The 21,260-nt window shown below is 38.0% G+C and overlaps 1 protein-coding gene across 2 annotated transcripts; it reads right to left on the bottom strand.

Annotated features, from left to right (window-relative positions):
* Nucleotides 1–5,554: 5,554 nt before the first annotated feature.
* Nucleotides 5,555–20,680, bottom strand: ramp2 (receptor (G protein-coupled) activity modifying protein 2). 2 transcript variants are annotated; one of them, XM_027161038.2, is made up of 6 exons: nucleotides 20,526–20,680; nucleotides 19,243–19,329; nucleotides 18,531–18,587; nucleotides 11,160–11,186; nucleotides 10,056–10,212; nucleotides 5,555–8,979 (listed from the first exon to the last, which is right to left on the bottom strand). In XM_027161038.2, the coding sequence occupies exons 1-6, from the start codon at nucleotides 20,581–20,583 to the stop codon at nucleotides 8,730–8,732; spliced, it is 636 nt and encodes a 211-aa protein (XP_027016839.1). In that variant the 5' UTR covers nucleotides 20,584–20,680; the 3' UTR covers nucleotides 5,555–8,729. The 2 variants fall into 2 exon arrangements, with proteins under 2 accessions (XP_027016839.1, XP_047656760.1); XM_047800804.1 differs by lacking the exon at nucleotides 20,526–20,680 and adding an exon at nucleotides 19,418–19,995.
* Between the last annotated feature and the right edge of the window lie 580 nt (nucleotides 20,681–21,260).

Genomic DNA, 21,260 nt, shown 5'->3' with positions numbered 1-21,260 from the left:
TAAACAAATTAGCATATCGTGACGTCACTGACTGGGTCTTCAGCCCGTGCCTTCGGACGCATCATTGAAAACCTTATTTTAATGCTGGGCACAGTTTATCCAGAACTTCGTGACAAGTTAAAGCGGTGTCGAGCTGTTTTAATGAATTTTTTAGATCTATTATGGTGCCCGAACCCGTATGTCTTTGAACGGTGAGACTCTGACAGTGAATGAGAGAATGAGACGAAGCGAACGCACAGGCCACAGTGTGACATCCGGTAACCAATAGTGTAAACATAGATGACGTCACAGGTTTTTATTTAAAAGAAAGAACGTAGCCTTCGTTTGTATGTAGGCCTAGGCAATTCATATATTTACAATACTTACTAAAATATAATTAATATTATTTTGTTGCTTTTGTATTAGTTGTTTGAAGAGTAAAAAAAAAATAAATTGGTCTGCGTTAACGCAAATTTACAACCGGCAGGTCGGTCGGACTTAAAGCAAAAAAAATAAAAATAAAAAATTTGAGTCGGTCGGGTTACGGCAAACAAGCATATTTTTAAGTATGGCCTTATTATTATTATTATTATTTTGCACATTAGCCTGCATCACATGCAAGCTCACTCACTCACTCATTTTCTACCGCTTTATCCGAACTTCTCGGGTCACAGGGAGCCTGTGCCCATCTCAGGCGTCATCCGGCATCGAGGCAGGATACACCCTGGACATAGTGCCAACCCATCACAGGGCGCACACACACACACTCTCATTCACTCACACACTACGGACAATTTTCCAGAGATGCCAATTAACCTACCATGCATGTCTTTGGACCGGGGGAGGAAACCGGAGTACCCGGAGGAAACCCCCGAGACACGGGGAGAACATGCAAACTCCACACACACAAGGCGGAGGTGGGAATCGAACCCCCGACCCTGGAGGTGTGAAGCGAATGTGCTAACCACTAAGCCACCGTGCCCCCCACATGCAAGCTTATTACAAATAATTAGTTGTTTGTCTGCTAATCTGCACTTAATAATTTGTTGTACTTGCTAAGATGCTATCACATTTCAAATGATAAGAAAAGCTGGAGCAGAGCTCACAAAAATATACAACATACATTCCAGAAACCTATTTTACTCAACAAACTAGAATGACTGAGGTTTGAATCCAAAGCTGTATTTAAAAAAAAAAAAAGTCCAAAATCTTTAAGCACAGAGATCGTTAACTGTTTAATAGACAGAGCACAGAGGTCACCTTTTCTTCTGCGCTTTAGTCAAACTCCAACGCACTCGCCTCAAAATATCCTGAGACTCCTTCGCTCTCTCACACACCTGGCTCAGCTTATGAGGCGCTTGCTAGTTAGCTTCATTAGGTGTGTTCGGAGACACTGTGCCAAGACATCATCATGATGGTGTGGAAAAAACACAAATCCAAATAACTGAAACAGCAGAAACCTCCAGGTATATTGGAAGGTAAAATTATCAGATCTTGAAGATGGTTGTAACACCGTATCGTCCATCCACCATAACATCCGATATCATCCATTATTACAGGAAATTCATAATTATTAAGAAAAGTGATTAATCATTTCAGTATGCTTTCAAACCACAATTTACAGAACTTCACCGCGCAGCTGCCATTTGATCAGATGTATGTTTCTGACTGGGAATTCTGACTTTCAACGGGGAATTTCCGTGCACGTTCATACCCAAGTCGTTCAAGCAATAAGAATGAAAGCATGTACAGAATAAAATAATACTAGTTATTCATTCATTCATTTTCTACCGCTTATCCGAACTTCTCAGGTCACGGGGAGCCTGTGTCTATCTCAGGCGTCATCGGGCATCGAGGCAGGATACACCCTGGACGGGGTGCCAACCCATCGCAGGGCACACACACACTACGGACAATTTTCCAGAGATGCCAATCAACCTACCATGCATGTCTGTGGACCGGGGGAGGAAACCGGAGTACCCGGAGGAAACCCCACAGGCACTGGGAGAACATGCAAACTCCACACACACAAGGCGGAGACGGGAATCGAACCCCAAACCCTGGAGGTGTGAGGCGAACGTGCTAACCACTAAGCCACCGTGCCCCCCATACTAGTTATTTATATAGTTAATACAAATTTTTCAGAAACATTCATTAATCTTCAGTAAAACCTGATCAGAGTTACACTGGAACTCTAGGCCTGAGGTGGGATTAAACCTTGGATTGGACACCAGTCTTATCACAGCACACGACATGCACAAACACATTCTCCCACTCATTCACACTCGCATCTAATGACAATTTATAGTCACCAATTGACCTAGCATGTACATAACAAAATTCACATAAGAATTTCACCTTTTTTAATATATATGTATATATAAACACAAATATATTTGTAGTTATATGTGTCTTGTTGAAATAATTTATTGTTTTCCTTAACATTTTCTCAAAAATAATACCCCATAATGTCAATGTGAAAGAAGTTTGTCACATGTACATATGTATTCACCTTTGCTCAATACTTTATTGAAGCAACCTTGGCAGCAATTACAGCCTCAAGTCTTTTTGAGTACTGTATGATGCTGTAAGATTGGCACACACCTATTTTTGGGCAGTTTCTCAAATTTCTTTGCAGGACCTCTCAAGCTCCATCAGGTTGAATGGGGAGTGTCGGTGCACAGCCATTTTCAGATCTCTTCAAAGATGTTCCATCAGGTTCAAGTCTGGAGTCTGGCAGGGCCACTCAAGGACATTCACAGAGTTGCTTAGGGTTGTTGTCCTGTTGGAAGATTAACCTTTCGTCCCAGTCTGAGGTCCAGAGCACTCTGGAGCAGGTTTTCTTCAAGGATGTCTCTACAGTGTATATATTGCTGCATTCATCATTATGTCGATCGTGACTAGTCTCCCAGTTCCTGCCACTGAAAAACATTCCCACCGTATGTTGCTGCCACCACCGTACTTCACTATAGGGATGGTATTGTCCAGGTGATGAGCGTTGCCTGGTTTCCTCCAGACATGACAATTGCTATTTAGACCAAAGAGTTCAATCTGTTTCACCAGACCAGAGAATTTTGTTGAGAGTGCTTCAGTTGCCTTTTGGCAAACTCCAGACAGGCCATCATGTGCCTTTCATTGAGGAGTGGCTTCAGTCTGGACACTCTACCATACAGACCTAATTGAAAACATGTATAGAATGAACCTCATTCTGAATGAACTTCCCTGACGAGGTTCGCTCATTTTGGCTTGGTGGCCCACTCTAGGAAGAGTTCTGGTGGTTCCAAACTTCTTACATTTGCAGATGTGGTAGCTCAGTGGTTAAGGTGTTTGACTACTGATTGGAAGGTCATTGGTTTGAATCCCAGGTCCACCCCTGAGCAAGGCCCTTAACCCTCGATTGCTCAGGTGTATAAACTGAAATAAGACAATGCAAGTCACTCTGGATAAGAGTGTCTGCTAAATGCTGTAAATGATGGAGGCCACTGTGCTCATTGGGACAATCAAGGCTGCAGACATTTTTCTGTACCCTTCCCAATATCTGTGCCTCAATACAATCCTGTCTCGGAGGTCTATATATGCTCTGACATGCACTGATAACTGTGAGACCTTATATAGACAGGTGTGCCTTTCCACATCATGTCCAATCAACTGAATGTACCACAGGTGGACTTCAATCAAGTTGTAGAGACATCTCAAGGATGATCAGTGGAAACAGGATGCACCTGAGCCCAATTTTGACTCAATTTTGGCAAAGGCTGCGGATACTTATGTACATGTGATTTTTTTTTTTTTTTTAATAAATTTGCAGACAAATTTCAAACAAACTTCATTATTCATTGTCATTATTTGGTATTATTTGTAGAATTTTGAGGAAAAGAACTATTTTATCCATCTTGGAATAAGGCTTCAATATAACAAAATGTGGGAAAAGTGAATGGCTATGAATACTGTTTTTGATAAAGGAGTGCTATTGCTGTGTGTTACCACTAGGTGTCGGTGTTGTCAAATAAATAGACTCTAAAGACGTCCTGAAGTTGTTCTGGAGAAGTAGAGACTAAGTACATTAAAATAGGTTAAAGCGTAAAAGAAATACAGGACAGATTGTCCTTGACTGTCTTAAACTGTTCTGGACGAGTCACAGCATGACATTTACATATAAACGGATCCTCGTGTGGTGTAAGGGAAAAAGTTGCAGGCATTTTTGGAGGCCATCCAGACACACTGGGCAGTGTGGAGCATCTGGCCGGTTCTGATTGGCTCTTTGCTTTAACATGTGAGGTGTGTGCTGTCTCTTGGGCCTTGTGAAAAATGACGCAGGATTGGACGAGACCAGCGAGGGAAGGTGGAGCTGTCCGGATGAGCTGATGTGAGCCGAGGGAGGAGAGACTGAGAGAACAGGAAAGAGGGTGATCAACCTTACCTTGTCTTTCACACTACACCCTGCCAGACAGAGACATTGCCCAGTGAATGTGTGTGTGTGTGTCTGTGTGTCTGTGGGTGTGTTTGTTTCAATTTTTAGGAGACTGTTTTGTGTTATATCCTGGAGCACTGAATGTCTTTGTCATGTCACTCCACAGTGGTGTTAATATGGAGCCCATATGAAAGGACATTGCACTCGTCTTTTATATTTCGGTTTTCCGCTACAATACTAAGGCTGACGTATTCATTGAAAATATCCAGAAAAAACTTAACGGTTTCAAACCCAATTCTGCTTTCTGAGATGCTCCACTAAAAGACCATATGGTTATCAACAGAGGGCAAAACACGTCTCGCACCCAAAACCAAATCAGTCCTGAGCATTTCCATTCTCCTGGTGTACTGGTAAAAATGGTTAATAAAAGTCCTCAGTTCCTTTGTGCTATTTTCCAACAATTATCATTGTATTTATGTAAAAACAACTTTTATCCAATTACGTTACTTTTAATCTTGTGGAACTTCACTGAAACTCTTATACAATGTCTCTGTGCTAATGACCATATACATGTGGATTTTTTTGCTGTGAGACTTACTATATACTACATATATATACTATATATATACTACATATATATACTATATATATATATATATATATATATATATATATATATATATATATATATATATATATATATACACATACACACTGCATTATTGTTATAATGAATCACAACCTTCTGACCAATCACAACGAAGAACTCAACAGCACTGTGGTGACTTCACAACAAATCAACATGGTTTGATTGCAGCATGGTCTTTTTTTGTCAATTATTTACCGTAAATGAAAGGAAACAGGTTTTTGTGTGTGTGTGTGCGTGTGTGTATTTTCCCATGATGTTTTTTGGCAAGGTCATAGCACTTGAGCAGAAAGGAAGTGGACACTTTAATGTTTTGCGTGTTTATCTCATGGGCCATTAATTAGCGAGAATTACAAGGAATCGAAATTGCTAGCATATGACCATCTGCATGTTTGCCGTGCTGGTTTCTCCTCGAGACACTGAAGTCATCTTCTGACACCGTGTTGACGAGGGTAAAAAAAGAAAACAAAAAAAAACTTGTGTGTAAATGGGAAAAGAAAAAGAAAAAAAAAATCATCTGATTTAAAAAACACTGTTTAATTGTATGTCTAAGTGCTTCCAGAGGAACAGTATAAAATTCACAGATTGTTAGTGAGGCCATACCACAGGACAGAGCAGCTCAAAAACACAGGTTCGGACAAAGCACACACTTTCATGGTCATTTAACAAAAAAAATGTGCAAAGTACACAAAGACAACACTTCCCATAATGTCAAAAATAACATAAAGTAGAAACATAATTTTATAGTAAAAAAAAAGTGAATACAGTCCCACTGTCAGACCTTCACACAGGTAAGCCTTGATTCCAGCTAGACTTGCAGTTAAGATGTTCCCACGCCACATCTCTGACCCTTAACCTTTCACCTCTTCTGCACTAAATAACTCTGGATGTTACAAAAAAGCCGGCCAAAAGGTCCACAATCTCTCAGAAAACAATAAACGAGGCAATCTGAGCACACGAATGAGTAACCAAGGGTTAATCGTCTGGCTCAATCGCCCAGCAGGGGCAGATGAAGGGTTTGAAAGCGTTGCTTTGAACTAAAACCTTTAAAAAATAATAATAATAATAATAATAATAATAAAATAATAATAATAATAATTCAGTAAGCTGCTGACTGACAAAACAGTTTTGGCGTTGTCATCAAATGATACACTAATACATTGAGATGTTGATGCTGGTCAATCGCTCCTGTGAAAAAATTTCACCCATTTTGCGTCGTTCCCTACAGACTGCTCCAGGAATGAGTTCACATTTTTGTTTCACTTCCTGTTTCATTGCCTGAAGTCAGTCAGGTTTTAGGATAAACACCTGAAATCTGAAATAAGCTCTGTGGTAAACAGGAGCTCCAGATATTTTCACATTTTTTTGAGATATTAAATACATCAGTGATTCGTCACTCGTGATGGTTTTAAGTTTAAACATTATCTTGAACAAAACATGTAAGAATCAGAAATATTTGCTGCTTATTTTCCAAAATAACCCAAAAGCCGTTGGAGAAATCTTATTGGTTGTTTATGGAAGGAAACTGAGGGATGATAACTTTTGGATTCACCTTTAAAAATACCACTACTACTTGCATCACACATTGGTGTCTGTCCAAGCATGAAAAATCAGTGATCAAGAAATGAATCCACCTCGTCTTATACAGTATAAGTTCATTGTAATTATCTCATAACACTATTACAATAATCTGACTTGAATGCTGAAACTTCAGTCTGGTCTAGAAAGAAATCAGACGCAGCCTCTACTTCGTAGCGTTCTGCGTTCTGCTGGCACTGTTCTTTATTAGTAAAGAAGCATTTTCACCAAAAAAAATCACTAATTTTCTTGGAATTTATCTGAAAAACTTCCACTCTGTGTCTTGTATCAGTGACAGACAATTATTCTGGGCTAAATATTAAAAGAAAAAAAATAATGGGTGAAAATTCTCTCTTAGTCGTCTTATTACAAAAAGCGACAGTCATCGCTAATGACCTGGATCATAATATCATAAAAATACACATTGAGATTTTAGCATAATCATAATCAAACCCTAGCCAGCAAATTGGCCTTTGTCACCTGATAAGACTGACACACATACATTTATAAAAAAAAATACTAACTATTAAAATAAAAACAGTCTTACAGTACATGGAGTAAGGCTTCAGTGGCTTATGGAGGTGTTAATACTAGAGTCGGACCAGCACTCAGTGTTAAAACATGTTAATGTTAATCATAACGTTAATATCTGCATCAGGTTTTGTGAGATTATAAATGAGTAAATCGGTGTATAAAACAAATGAGGTCAGAAGCACGAGAGCAGACAATCAAACAAATTTCACAAGCGTCTGGATGGGTTTTTAACGTCGATTCGAACGAATTCTGTCATTTTTTTTTTTTTATATAAGGATTAAATATTCTAAATGAAAATGAATTCAAACTAAAATTCTGCTGACACTGATGTGATGGTAAGTGTGGGATCTTAAAATCAGCGGTGCAGTAGTTCTGTTTCCATCTAGATGATGTGCAAAAAAAAAAAAGAAAAGCAAATTACTGAAAAAAATAAAATCGTTCCATAAATTTTTGGCGGAATTTCTAGAATTGTTAAATCGGCAAATTATTGTTTAATTCTACAATTATTTGAAAGGTTTTTTTTATATAGCGGTGCATAAATCAGAATGTTCTGGCTAATTGATTATTTTTTGTACCTTGTCTAGCAGACAAGAAGAGATATCAAATCAAACGGACAGCTTGAAAACGGGCGTTTTATAAACAAACGTTTGCAACAAAAAAAATTGCAAATCAAAGTTTTTAAAACAAATGTTTGCAAAACGAACTTTATCAAAACTGCCTTGCACACGTCAGCCGATCGACAGATGATCGACAGATGATCTTTTCGGAAATCAAGTAACGAACGTATGTGGAAACACGGACGTAATAGAAAAACGTGAAACCGTTTTAGAACCCTATGCACAATATGTGGATAACTTCACCTTGCAGTTACACACATTGAGAGAAGATACAAGTGCTAGCCAGACTCGAATATTATTTAACTTATGACGTGAGGAGAGAAAACAATGATTTGCCAGTGATTTGTTGCCTTTTTGGCGAACAAACTGTGCTACTTAGAAACGTGCTCAGGACTATATATTGTTATAGACTTATTTCGTTATGTTTGTGTAAATTAATTTGTTAGTTTGTTAGCTAACACACTTCAGTCTCGTTGATAAGTTTTCAGTCAACAAAAACAAGGCTCTGGGGAGCATCCTGGAGTTTCTACTTGTTGGAAGCTCACAGTTGGTTGAGCTAGCTCATGAATTTATCTTGACTTAATTTCATTTATTTACCCCATTACATTCCCAATCCTATCCCAGTTGAGTTGATGGAATTCCTAGGTTTTATATAAAAGCATCCGTATAAGCCGTCTCAACATAATTTCTGTGATTGTACTAATCATTAATCAGAATATTAAAGACAAAGCTTTCAAACCAAGATAAACAGTTCTTACACTCTTGAGGATTCCTGGCTACCGTTTATGCCGTTTTTCAGTTCGAATTATTTCAGAATTCACATAACATTTAAATAGAAACAGGACCACTGTCAGGTTTTTGGTCAGAAAGGTCTGCATGTCTCAAAGCAGAGGACACAAGTGCCAGGTTTTTTTTTCCCCAGGAAAAGGGCAGATGGAGCTAATCCGTATAACAGAGGCAATCTTTATGACCTCCTGTCTCCGTTCTTGGTCTTTAGAACGACAAGCACCACCATGGCCGGGATAAGACATATAGGGGTCATGACGAGGGCAAAGATGACGTTAGGCGGCGGATCCCGGAGCGTCTCAGTCGGACAATCCTGGAAAAAGGAGGCGTGGATTTCCACAAACATGTCCTCCACCAGCCTGTTAGGCCACGGGAGCGCCAGGCACTCCGCAATGTCCTCCGAACACGCGGTGAACTTGTTATAAGGACTGAAAGAGAGATCAGGCAAGAGTGTGTACATGTTCAGCCAGATGTTTCAGATAAATATCTTCAGGAAAAAAAAAGTCTGCAATTTAATGGGAGTGATGTAATGGCTTTTCATCTGCTGACTTGTAGTTAGACTGATTATTCGAAAGAAGGTAAACAAAATGACATCACAAACAACGCCAACCGATCGCACGCTACTGTACATCTGAAACAGTATAACATTGTACTAAAAGGTACATTACAATTGTACGTCAAAATATATACATATAACCTTTTTTTGTTCTTTATGTATTAAATGTTCCCTTGGTAATTTGTAGGGAACAGTAATTTAACTATACCATTTGGGAAAAAAGCATAGAATTTAAATTTTTATTAAGAAATAATTATTTCACTTTTTCAGCTTCTTTGGTATTTACACATTTTGTTAGTATTCGACCTTTTTTCAGCCTTTTCAGAGTTAAAAAATGTTTTCACTAGTAGTTTTTACTAGTTTTCAGCCATTTTTTTTTAATAACAGAACTTTAACATTTTCCGCTATTTTGAATGACAGGATTATGGAGCATTACTAGAATTTTTAAGGATTTTCTACTGTTTTGGTAGTCGAAATTTTGGAGCATAAAAATAATTTATAATAATAATTGATATAATAATATAATAATTAATATAATAATTTTTTTTTTTAGTTGGAAACTTTTCTTCTTGAAATTTTTCGAATTTAAGCTATTCTGCTATTCTTAATTCGAAATTACTAGACAAATGCACACTTTTTAATGTTTATTTTAATGGATTTTTAATGAGTGTTTTAAATAAAATGTTCTTGATGACAGATTTTAACAAGAAAATCACAAAAAAAATTTTTTTTTTTTTAGAACTTTCTCTGCTGTTTTGGTAGTCCGACACTTTTTTTTTAGATGTCACTTTATGTTTTATGCCTGAACAATTTTAAAAAACAAAACAATTTCTGCCCGTTCATCCGTGCAAAAACATTTCCATGTGAACTGTCTTCCTTCATGATCTGATTTCAACTCTCTTGCTATGTCAGCAGTTTTAGCACATGAAGAACAGGAACACCACTAACCTTTTCACATTGTCCCACATACACCAGTCGGTGGCGTTGATACTCTCCATCTCACTCTGAAACGATTTTTGGCAGTATTCTAGGAATTGAGAGTAGCACTCAACCCTCGAAAATGGAGTCTCATCACACATGGAGCAATATATATCACACGTGCTTGCTTCGTTGCCGTACACAAAGAGAACAAAAGACAATTAAGTAGAAATATTTCACAACTTGATTGAGAAAAAAAACATCATACAAGTACACTTATACCACTTGATGTTGAATTCTTACAATTGGTCAGGGTTAATGCTGTAAATACTGAAGTTTATAAGTTTAAAAAAAAAATAAACAAAACTTCAATAAAGAGAAGTTTACTTTAATTAATTTCTTTTTAATTTTCTTTTTTTTTTTCGTTTTTTTTTTCTTTTTAATTTAATGCCAAAAATAGATATCTATCGTTGATTAAGTGTTCCGCTATATTAGCTATGTAAACATAATTATAAATAAATGAATAATCAAATGAGAACTTTCAATAAATTCTACAGTAGAATAATAAAATACTTTGCTTTTCTAAGAAATAATTAGTTTTATTGTGGAAAATTTTTTTGTTTGTTTTTTGTTTTTTTGATAATTAAAATTTTTGAAAATCCCAAGAAATTTTTACCCTTTTTTTTTTTTGTAAATACCATATTTCAGTGGGTTTTTTTGTTGTTGTTTTTTTTGGTACATACAATTATGTATCATCACCTCTTAATTTTAGAACTTTTACAGCTATGTTAGTAGTCAACATTTTGGAGCATCATTAGAGTTTTAAAAACTCAAATGATGACATTTTTGGAAAAAAAATTTTTTTATGAAATTTGCTTTTGTTTTTGTCTTATTATGTTGAACATAAAAGGAAACGAATACAAAAACATCATAAATATATTTCACTGTAGTCTAAGAGGAATTGTGTTATTGGGAAATATTCAGTTTCAGGGTGGTAACAGGAGTGAAACCCCACTTATAATTGATTCTGATTCATTTCCCATAACGTTAAACTTTCCTCATGTTTTATTCTTTACAAAACATCGATTCCATTTAAACCGACAATACAGAAAGTAACACACGGTGAACACTTACACATTGCTTTCTCTTCAGTGCTGATGCCTAAAAAAAGAAGAGACATCATGAGTGTGAGAGCAAATATTTAAACCAGGAGGTCAAATTCAGGTCAAAAATTTATTTTTCCCAAATGCTAAACTTCCACAGTTATCCAGAACAGACCAGAAAATTGAAATACACTTTCCTTCTCATTCTCCTTAAAATCTAGCTTAAAACTAAAAAAATGCAAAAATATATATTCATACGGACTACAATGGTAATCAGATTGTAGAAAAAAGTATTTTTCTTTTATTTCTACACAGTAAGCAAGAGTTGGATAAATTTTATTTTTTTTCCCAAACACTGAACATGGAAGTGGAAAACTTGTTGGTGCTCACAACAACATACAAGTTCATTACAAAATTTTGTTTAAAAATCAGTTTTCATTTACCAAACAACTAAATATTTGCATTTGTAAACGGCATTTCTTTGCTATGTACATGTACTATGCAATGACAATAAAGTTCTAGCTAGCTAGCTTTAATCGTCAATGTATGATTTCCTGTATGGCCAATTTTTTTCTGCTGGTGTCTAAGATGAACAATGTAATACCACAGGTACTGAACTCTATCAGATGCCAAGTTCTCTTTTACACACATATATGTTTAAATGAGCCTAAAATGAGAAATGTTTATTTCTAAAATACTGAATGTACTTGAACTGTAGAGAACATTTACACGAGGAACAAATATGATATGATATGATATGATATATTAGGAAGTAGGAAGGTTCTAGATGGGAATTTTCCAGTTGTATTTGCTGTCATTTTTTGTCTTAGCATGATTAGCCAGATAGCTCCAGTGTGAAACCTAAAAAAGAGCAACCATGAGAACATGTCTTGCTGACTCAGTCCAGCTGGAGCAAATGGAAAACTCAGGAAATACAGCTCCAAGTAAGTGGCATGAGAACCTGGCATCGATTATATGTTGCTTTTAAAACAACTGACTACATTTCTGCGAGTTTGTTCCCACGTTAAAGAGACTTTCTTTCTCCTTTCGCAGAGTGTTTTTCCGCTTACGCATAGTTACGGACTTGTTAATGAGACAGTGAGTCTTACTTTTTGGACGGATCGTTAATCCGTTTTAAACCGGTTTATTTGTGCAACCTCATTTAATTGTGCTAAGATGTTTACCATTTTAAGAAATGGCCAAAAAAAATATCACAAGTCAGCCTTTTAGTGTTTTTTATCACATTTTTCAAATCATTCAGGTTATTTGCACAAATCAGCTATTGCAACTTTAATGTGACTTTAAAGTTGTTGACCGTCAGTTGTTGGCTTTTACCAAATCTGTATCTTCGGTGTATTCTTCATGATATTTAAGCATTTTAAAGAGAAAAACAAAACTAGCTTGCTGACAGCATGACTGTTTACAGCTTTTATAACATATGTGACATTCCACATGAAAAACTCAAATGTAACTAGAAACTGATAAAAAGTAATATATTGAAGCCATACGAAATTGCAATCTGTGCATTAACAATAATCTGTGCCATTCCAGTGTTGTGGTATAAATGAATAAGAGAAACGAAACATGTCTTGGGTGACGGATTCATTCATTCAAAAAAATTTTGGATTATTTTTTTTAATCTATTTTTATTTGTATAAATTCTACAGGAATTTGACAATTAGGAGATTTTATCTGATTTCTACCGACACAGACAAATAATTAAAAATAAGTAATAATAGTTATGTTATAGAGATTTCACCGAGATGATAACCAAAATCTCCATCAGACCAAAATTAGCAAATATTAGCAAATAACGGTGGATCAGATATCGGATAAAAAAACAAATTTGACAAATTTGACAAATTTGAAACAAATGGAAAACATTAAAAGTGCCAGAAATTCTTAAATATAAAAAGCCTAGTTTGATTGATTGATTGTTTGATTGTTTGCATTCATATTTTAGGTATTTATATACTTTTTTTTATCATATTTGTAATTTACATGACAATTTTTTTCCATGAAAGTTGTCGGTTTTTTATTTTTATTTATTTATTTATTTATTTATTTATTTATTTATTTATTTATTTAGCTTGTTTGTTTTTAATCATTTTAAAGCTTAGTAATTGATTAATATATCGGATGGCGATCAGTATCGACATCGGAAAAGACAACTCGGTATCGTGCCATCTCTAACGTTTGAATAACTATTAAAGCTCTAAACGTTCTAAGCGGTTTCAGACCGTTAAAGTGCAGAATAAACCGTAGGGTCGTCCTGGGTGTGAACTTACCGGAGGAAACACAGAATAACAGCCCCATGAAGACGAGCGGTCCGGTCATAGCAGAGAGCGCGAGGCGCCGCTTCAGCGCGCGGACCGTGAATGAGTGAAGTGTGCGCGAGGGGCAGGAAAAGGAAACGCGGGCAGAGTGGAAGTGACCGGTCCTTAACCACGCGCTGCTGCCTGCACGTGCACACTTGTGTGCGGGACCGAGCAACACGCTTCCACTTACTACGTAGTGGGCTGAGTATTAAATAGGGATACAGCCGGTGTGTGTGTGTGTGTGTGTGTGTGTGTGTGTGTGTGTGTGTGTGTGAGAGAGAGAGAGAGAGAGAGAGAGAGAGAGAGAGAGAGAGAGAGAGAGAGAGATGGGAGAGAGAGAGAATGGGAGAGGGAGAGAGAGAGAGAGAGAGAATGGGAGAGAGGGAGAGAGAGAGAGAATGGGAGGGAGAGAGAGAGAGAGAATGGGAGGGAGAGAGAGAGAGAGAGAATGTCGACACGGTTATAAAACAGATGTTTCAAAGGGTGCCCCGGTTATAGGACACACCCACAGTCTTTGTTAACTCTCTCTCTCTCTCTCTCTCTCTCTCTCTCTCTTGTCTGTCTCTGTTCTCACCTCTCCCTCTCTGTTCCCTGTCTTTCTCTCTCTCTCTCTCTCTCTCTCTCTCTCTATATATATATATATATATATCTTGTCCGTCTCAGTTCTCACCTCTCTCTCTCTCTCTCTCTCTCTCTCTCTCTCTCTCTCTCTCTCTCTCTCTATCTATCTATCTATCTTGTTTGTTTCTGTTCTCACCTCTCCCTCTCTGTTGCCTGTCTTTCTCTCTTCTCTCTTTCTCTTCCCTGTCTGCCTCTCACTCTATCTCTTATGTATCCCTCCTCCTGCTTCTCTCTCTTTCATTCTCTCTCTCTCTGTTCTCACCACCACCACTACCACCCCTCTCTCTCACATCTGATACCCCGTTAACCCCCCCAACCCAGCGCAGTATTTTCTCACAGGGCGCTCGCTGCAGCTTCACTGAGCCTCTCTGATTTATTTTGGTCCGCATCTGTTGCCGAGTAGGAAACACGAGTAAACATTTAGGGCCGTGATGAAACGGATAAACGAATAAAACAGCTTGTGTTAAGCGAGCCGAGGTTCGGGAATCCTGACCAAAAGTCCACCAGCTGTTCTGTTCTCTTTAAGCCAGAAAAAAAGCCTTCACACAATCTCCAACTCTTCTAAACCCAGGTGCCCCGTCACTATAACCATCGGTGGTGTACAGTACGCTCCTGAGAAAAAAGGTGGCTGTTCAATTGCACTTGTTAACTAACATTATCCCGATAAAAAAAAAACTATCAAAACCATCCTTCTTCATGTCGGATCATATGATGAAGATCCTGCTTTAAGTGAAAATGACATCATCAGTCTGAGCCATTGTGCAGAAATCTGTGCTTTCCCCCCTGTTGAGATTTTCACAGTTCTTCAGCTTATTGTATATCAAAAGTGTATCAAAAGGCATAATGAAATGAATGAAATGCCTAATTTGTGTGTGTGTGTGTGTGTGTGTGTGTGTGTGTGTAGTGTGTGTTTTGGGTCCGTGTGTTAGTGGACATTTTATGTGTGCTTTTTTGTGTCTGTATGTATGTTCATTGTGTTGAAAAGGGCAAACGTGTGACCTATTGCCCCACTAAATGTTGCCGGGTCAAATTGACCCGGGAGGACAAGATTAATTTAACTTGCAAAGTTCATCATTTGGAACAATCCTGGTAAATTTCAGGCAAATATGTTGAAGGAAACCCAAGTTATGACACATTAAACTTTCCAGATGAGTCAAATAGACCCCAGGTCTGCACAAAGGGTTGTATAAATATGATATGTACCAATGACAAACCTTAGCACACAATTTTTTTATATAAATTAAACAGACTATTTTCTATAGATAGGCCATGAAGGTTTCCGTCACAAACAGAGGTTTGGCCTGCCTTGGATCCGAGCTACTCTGAGTGAACAAATGCAAATGAGCCAGGTCTCACAGGTGATGGGGGCGTTTGCACAACAAAAGCAGGAGAACAATGAAGCTGTAGGGGTGCTAGAAGGTGTGAGGTCGAAAGATTTTACGCAAATTTGCGCAGGTTTAGCAAATCTATTGTTAGCATGTTTTGTTTATCCTCACATATTTCCTGCGAATTTGTGCCACCATCTTATCGGTTGATTTTAGCTGCATTTTAGGAGATTTTAGTCAAAATCACGCTAAAAATCAGACAGATTTGGTCTGATAGCTAAACATGAGAAACCCTCAACGGTTCTGCTGGAGCGAGAACTAATCTCGGTATTAGAGCTAGTAATGCTACATGACAAGACAGGTTGTTTATAACCTTTAAAATCACAAGAGTTAGGCAATATTTCATTTATTAATCAGGTTACTCGGTCATTAGGATGCTTTTATAAGATTTTATAAAATGTAATAAAAAAAAAGCTAAGTTGATGTGTTTAACCAAACACAGCTGTGGACTGTTTTGTTCTCTTCTGTTCTGTTATGTTCTTTTCTAAACTTCACCTCCGCTCACAACGCCTTGAGTCAGAATTGGGAGGAAATTTGAGACACACATACAGACATATACACACATGCGCGCGCACACACACACACAAACACACACACACACACACACACACACACACACATTATATACCAGTTTAAATATGTCAGGTCACATCATGGCAATTTTAGGCATGAAAGAAGTCCAACTTCATGCAGAAAGGGAGCCAATCAGAGCCAAGGAAAGAGGAAGTGGAAGAGCCTGACATATGTCAAAGTCAAAACAATACGAGTCTTTTTTGTTCAATAACCATCCCAAAGCTACTGACAGATCGTCATGTCATTTATCCTCGGTGTGGAATTTCTATCTTCACCAAATAGTTAATTATTATGTCTTTTATATATTTGAATTTCTTTTCCTTTGCTGTTGTAAAAGAGAAATTTATCCCTTGTGGGACAAATAAATGAATATCTTATCTTATCTTATCTTATCTTATCTTATCTTAAGATAATACGCGCTTAATTGTTGCCTAGCGACTTGTTTTATGTCAAACTTGCTTCTATCCCGCGAGGCCGAGTTATGTGAAGCACACTTGTGTTTGTTTGTTTTTGCTTTGCATTTTAACTAGCATGCTAACACTATCCGATTAGAGTAATCAAATAGCCAAGCAATAAAATACCGCAATAAAAAAAAATTATGTTTAGTTTTCTATGCTGTATTTTACTTAGCGGGCTAGCTCTACTGGCTTCGTAGAAAGGCAGAATCATCTCATCTCATCACATTTTTCGACGACCTTTGAGCGAGCGATCTCTCATAGAATGAGATGGAAAACCCTTGCCGCCCGATCCGCCACCCGGCGCTGGAGGAACTTAGCTAAGCGATCATCTTAGAAGTGCAGTATAGCTGGACAGTTGACAATGTTTGTTCCTGATTCTTAGTTACATGCGATGGTCACATTGATGTGCTCAATAAATTGCACTACTGATAATTTGTCAAAAATATCATGCTAGCAGTAAACGCTGTGTCGTAAACGCAGTACTTAGGCTGTTTCCAAACTTGCCTACTGCTGTAATAAATACAATCCCTGTTCTATTTTTTTTTTGTCTGTATTTTTATGTAATTCCCACTTCTTTTACACAAAGTCAGTGATTTTTAAACAGTCGGATTTACTCTTCGGCTAAATTTAGCTAGCTAGGTTATCTAAAATATGCTAGATTAGATTAAATAGCTAGATTTTTTTTACATGGCAAAAGTTAAGTGCCAGCACTAACAAGGTCCTTCTAGCAAAATCTATATACATTTTGTCAATGATTATGACTGCTAAATAAGGCATTAGGTGCATCTAAAATTGCATGTTTATGCAGGCACTTTGTAGCATCGATAGTGTGAGTAGTGAAAATTGAAGTAGAAGAAGATGAAGAAGAAGAAGATGAAGAAATGCACTTCCACTGTGGAATGTTGGACATGTCATGCATTCAACTAAACACTTTGAGCTTTGCTTACATAGCAGAAGAGAGGCAGGGCTACCAGGCACCGATGCTGGTTGTATAGTGTAAGTGGGTAGGGTGTAGTTAGTCACTTAGGACACTGCTGCTCAGTTAGCTAGTCGATGTGGAGCAAGGAATCAAAATGTGTAGTGTTTCTTTCTCCATGAACACTTAGTGCTCTATAGCTACGTGTGATTGGCTATTTGTACTGAAAGGGGCGGGACTTACAGTCTATAACACATCTGCCATGTTGAGAATCATGTGTTCTCTGTTTATATATTCAACCCTGGTGCTACATTTAAGCATTTTTCCCATTTTTTCCCATCCCGCTTGTGTTCTATTTCTAAGTTGTCAATCAGCAAATTTAATCTAAACTGTTGAAATGTGAAACTATCCAGTACCTAAAAGGAGTTTTATTTCTTTGCTCTGGCAACCTATTTCTGGACATCGTACTATAACCCATATAACGCAACATGTCGTGTGTTTTAGCTTAAGGGGTCTTGGAGTAACACCAGAAATCTGGTTTGTATTACTGACACGTTATGCCACAGCAACAATCTCTGGGTAGATCAGTAGCTATTTAATCACGTTTAGTGATCTATTTACACAAATCCTGCCACACGGATGATTACATTTAGTTACTACATTACAAGTTAACTACAATACCGATCACGGGAAGTGGAAGAAGAACTTTCCTTTTCCTGGAAACTGTCCGTGTAGAAAAATCCCTGCTTAAGCAATATATCCTTAAGTTACACAAACATCCTGACCTTTTGAACTGTGAACAAGAGGATATTACGGGTAGACCCCTGAGACCCCTCACAGTCTGCTGTGTACAGTACAGTAAGCTGCTCTTTATTGGCATCACAAGTCTCCTGTCAGGTTTATGGACTTATTTTTACACCATTTTTTTTATGACTTTAGTCGTATATTTGGTTCATTTTGTAGCCAGTGAAACAAAGAAAATGTGTCGGACAACTAAAAGTACTAAAACAGGCCACAGAAATGCAGAAGGACTCGGTCAGACGTGACGGGCTAAGCGTGAGCCGAAGCCCTTGATGTGGTATCAGGCTAGTGCGGTGTGTTTTGACAGCTGTGTGTTACAGGCTCTCTCACTTGTTGTGGTTAACGGTGTGCTCGGGACTCCTGGGAAAAGGGGGGTGACGCCCGGACCTGGAAACACACACGCACACACGCACACACGCACACATATACAAAGAGAGAAACGGAGAAAGAATCGTCATTTTAGAAGTGGTACATTTCTTACTCACAAGTGCAAATATCTACGTATAAGTATTTACTAGAAAACATTAACAAATGTACAATGAAAAAAAAAATCCAAAACGAAAGTATTATGCAATCAACCACATTAGCCATAATTAGCCACAGCTAATTTGGTCGATGTTTGCATTAGCTAGTAAGAAAACCAACCCAGCTAACAACGGCTAATAACTAGCTTGCATGCTAGTAGCTAATGCAAGCTAAACTTGGCTTTCTTGTTACTGTAGTTCAACCAAAGCAGAAATCAAAATGATTATAATCTCTCTCAACAGACATATGACTGAATTTACTGAAAGGGAAAGGACACAGGATATGGAAGACAACGTTTGTGATTACTTTTGGTTTTTACACTGATGGATGAGGAAGCGAAAATTCATCATCGTGTAGCTTGCAAGTCTTTAGCAGTGTCCCAATTTGTGTACAGAGTAGCAAATAAATTGTGCTTTGTTACTTTGGTTTTATTTCATATATCTGGTTTTACTTGCAAGCACTGGTTTAATCCACAACATGCTAAATCTAATGGGTTTAAAACTAAATAAAATCTCACCGTGCTGTTCTACCGAGTGTCTGGGAGGAGTGCCTTCGGTCGGAACGAGTGCCTGCGGCCGACCAAACATCAAAAACATGCAGGCGACTGCAAGAGAGGAAACACGGGGTCAAAGACACACCTCAGCGTACGTCCTGAATCAGGACATTATACAATAAAGTGACAAAAGTAAGACCTTCTCTTTGACTGCCTCTTCATAAGGTTTGCTTGAAGCTAATTCTGATATTAGAGAAGAAAGAAAAAATATTCTAAAACTAAATGATATACAATTGTTTATTTTTGGATGTTTTCTCTTTTATAAAACCACAGAAGAGCAAATTACTGCTCTAGAAGCTGATGTGGCAGCCAGCAAAAGGTATTTCTTCTCCAGATGTCTTTTTAAGGACTTCATGGATGTTTCCACACACACACACACGTACACACACACACACACATATTTTCTCTCTCATAATCATCCCGCAGAGGAAGGGAGGACGAGAAAGATAACCGGTGATGGCAGGAGTGCATCCTCTCTTTGTCCTGTTCGAGCAGCACATTTCCTGACATCTGTTTATTTTAGACCTGCATCAATATGGAATTCATGCTAGAGCTGAAGTTGAAGGAGGGAAAAAAAAACAACAACATGCAACAAGTGCAATGAGTTACTTCAATAGCCCTGGTCTTGTGCACCAGGATATGAACCTCTTAGTAAAGAAAATAGGCAAGTGGACCAATAAGAAAATGTCCCTCATTGCCAGAAATAAAGGTACCAAACTGTACTGTATTAACCATTTGGCACATGTTGTACCTTTAGTGTATATCTTTAACCTTTGGAATGCAGCTCGATTTGAAAAATATGTCTTTGAGCGAGATCCAGCAAGCTACAATTTCTAAATGAACTTTTGTAAATTAACATTCAACCCATAATTGAATTGAAAGATTGGAAAAAAAAGTGTAGTCTGTGTTTCTCCAGTAGGTGGAGACATAGAGCAATAACCACCATGATGTTAGCTGCTAACAAAATGTTCTGATGATGTCATTTTTTTAACACACACACACAATTTGACACTTTGTACAAGTACCAATGCGGGTGTGAAAACGTTTGCAATCACAATGTTTTGCCAAACGTTTTCATTAAACCTCGATCGATGAACGCACACAGAAGGACTTATTGTGTTATTGTGATTGATTTACTAAACATGACTTTATTTCTGAAGGTTAATTAATGTCTCTAGGTTACGGTATATACTCTATCTTTGCTGTAGCTCAAATTCAGAGAATTTGTATACGTTGGCAGTACTTACCCCAAAAAGAGGGGCTCCGTGTTGGCAATAATCGAGGTGAGGACACGTGAGGAGACATGGTCCTTTAGTCCACTGCGAGCTCTGTGTGTGTCTCAGTGAACACTGATCACATGTAGGAACCTTTACGCAGGAAGACTCGACTAAAACAACAGGATGTGCTCATTTCCTTAAAGGGGTGGTGGACTCGCACAATGGGACAGAAGCCACAGATAGGGCGGGCTGCTGTTGTGTAGACCACCTCTCTCTTTCTCTCTCTCTCTCTCTCTCTCTCTCTCTCTCTCTCTCTCTCTCTCTCTCCCTCTCTGTCTCTTTCTCTCTGTCTCTTGCTAGTTCTCTCTCTCTTTTCTCATTCTGTCTCTTTGCCTGTCAGCACCCATTCCCACTCTCAGTCTATCATTGTTCGACTCCCTGGGTTTTTTTTTTCTTTCCCCTCTTTCAGATGTCCTCCAAAGCCAACACTGGCTGTTCCAACAGAACCAATTTCAATGGTAACCTCAAACCCGCATTGAAGTGGCTTATTTTGACTAGAATGTCACAGCATTAGGGACAACACCTGCTTCATAAACAGTCCAACAAAGGTTCAGTGAAAGGACAAAATCGTTCCGAAGGTATGTGTATAGTAACAACACCGTTTAGGTCGCTTTTCGTGGTTGCTGTGGGTTTTAAAGGTTTGCAAAAGCAGTGAGACGTGAAATGTCCATCAGGAGAAAAAGTCCTGCTGATATTCACACTGGA

Source organism: Tachysurus fulvidraco, chromosome 15 (genome assembly GCF_022655615.1).
Source record: "Tachysurus fulvidraco isolate hzauxx_2018 chromosome 15, HZAU_PFXX_2.0, whole genome shotgun sequence".
In the NCBI taxonomy this organism is placed as follows: Eukaryota; Metazoa; Chordata; class Actinopteri; order Siluriformes; family Bagridae; genus Tachysurus; species Tachysurus fulvidraco.
The sequence above is the reverse complement of the archived record's forward strand: the minus strand, read 5'-3'. Positions and strand labels throughout refer to the sequence as shown.

Excerpts from the sequence above, each read along its gene's own strand:
- ramp2 (XM_027161038.2), bottom strand. The coding sequence starts at position 20,583 with ATGTCTCCTCACGTGTCCTCACCTCGATTATTGCCAACACGGAGCCCC. Across the intron at positions 19,330-20,525 it reads ACGGAGCCCCTCTTTTTGGG|TCGCCTGCATGTTTTTGATG; the intron begins GTAAGTACTGCC and ends CCTCTCTTGCAG. Across the intron at positions 10,213-11,159 it reads CACTGAAGAGAAAGCAATGT|CAAGCACGTGTGATATATAT; the intron begins GTAAGTGTTCAC and ends ACGGCAACGAAG.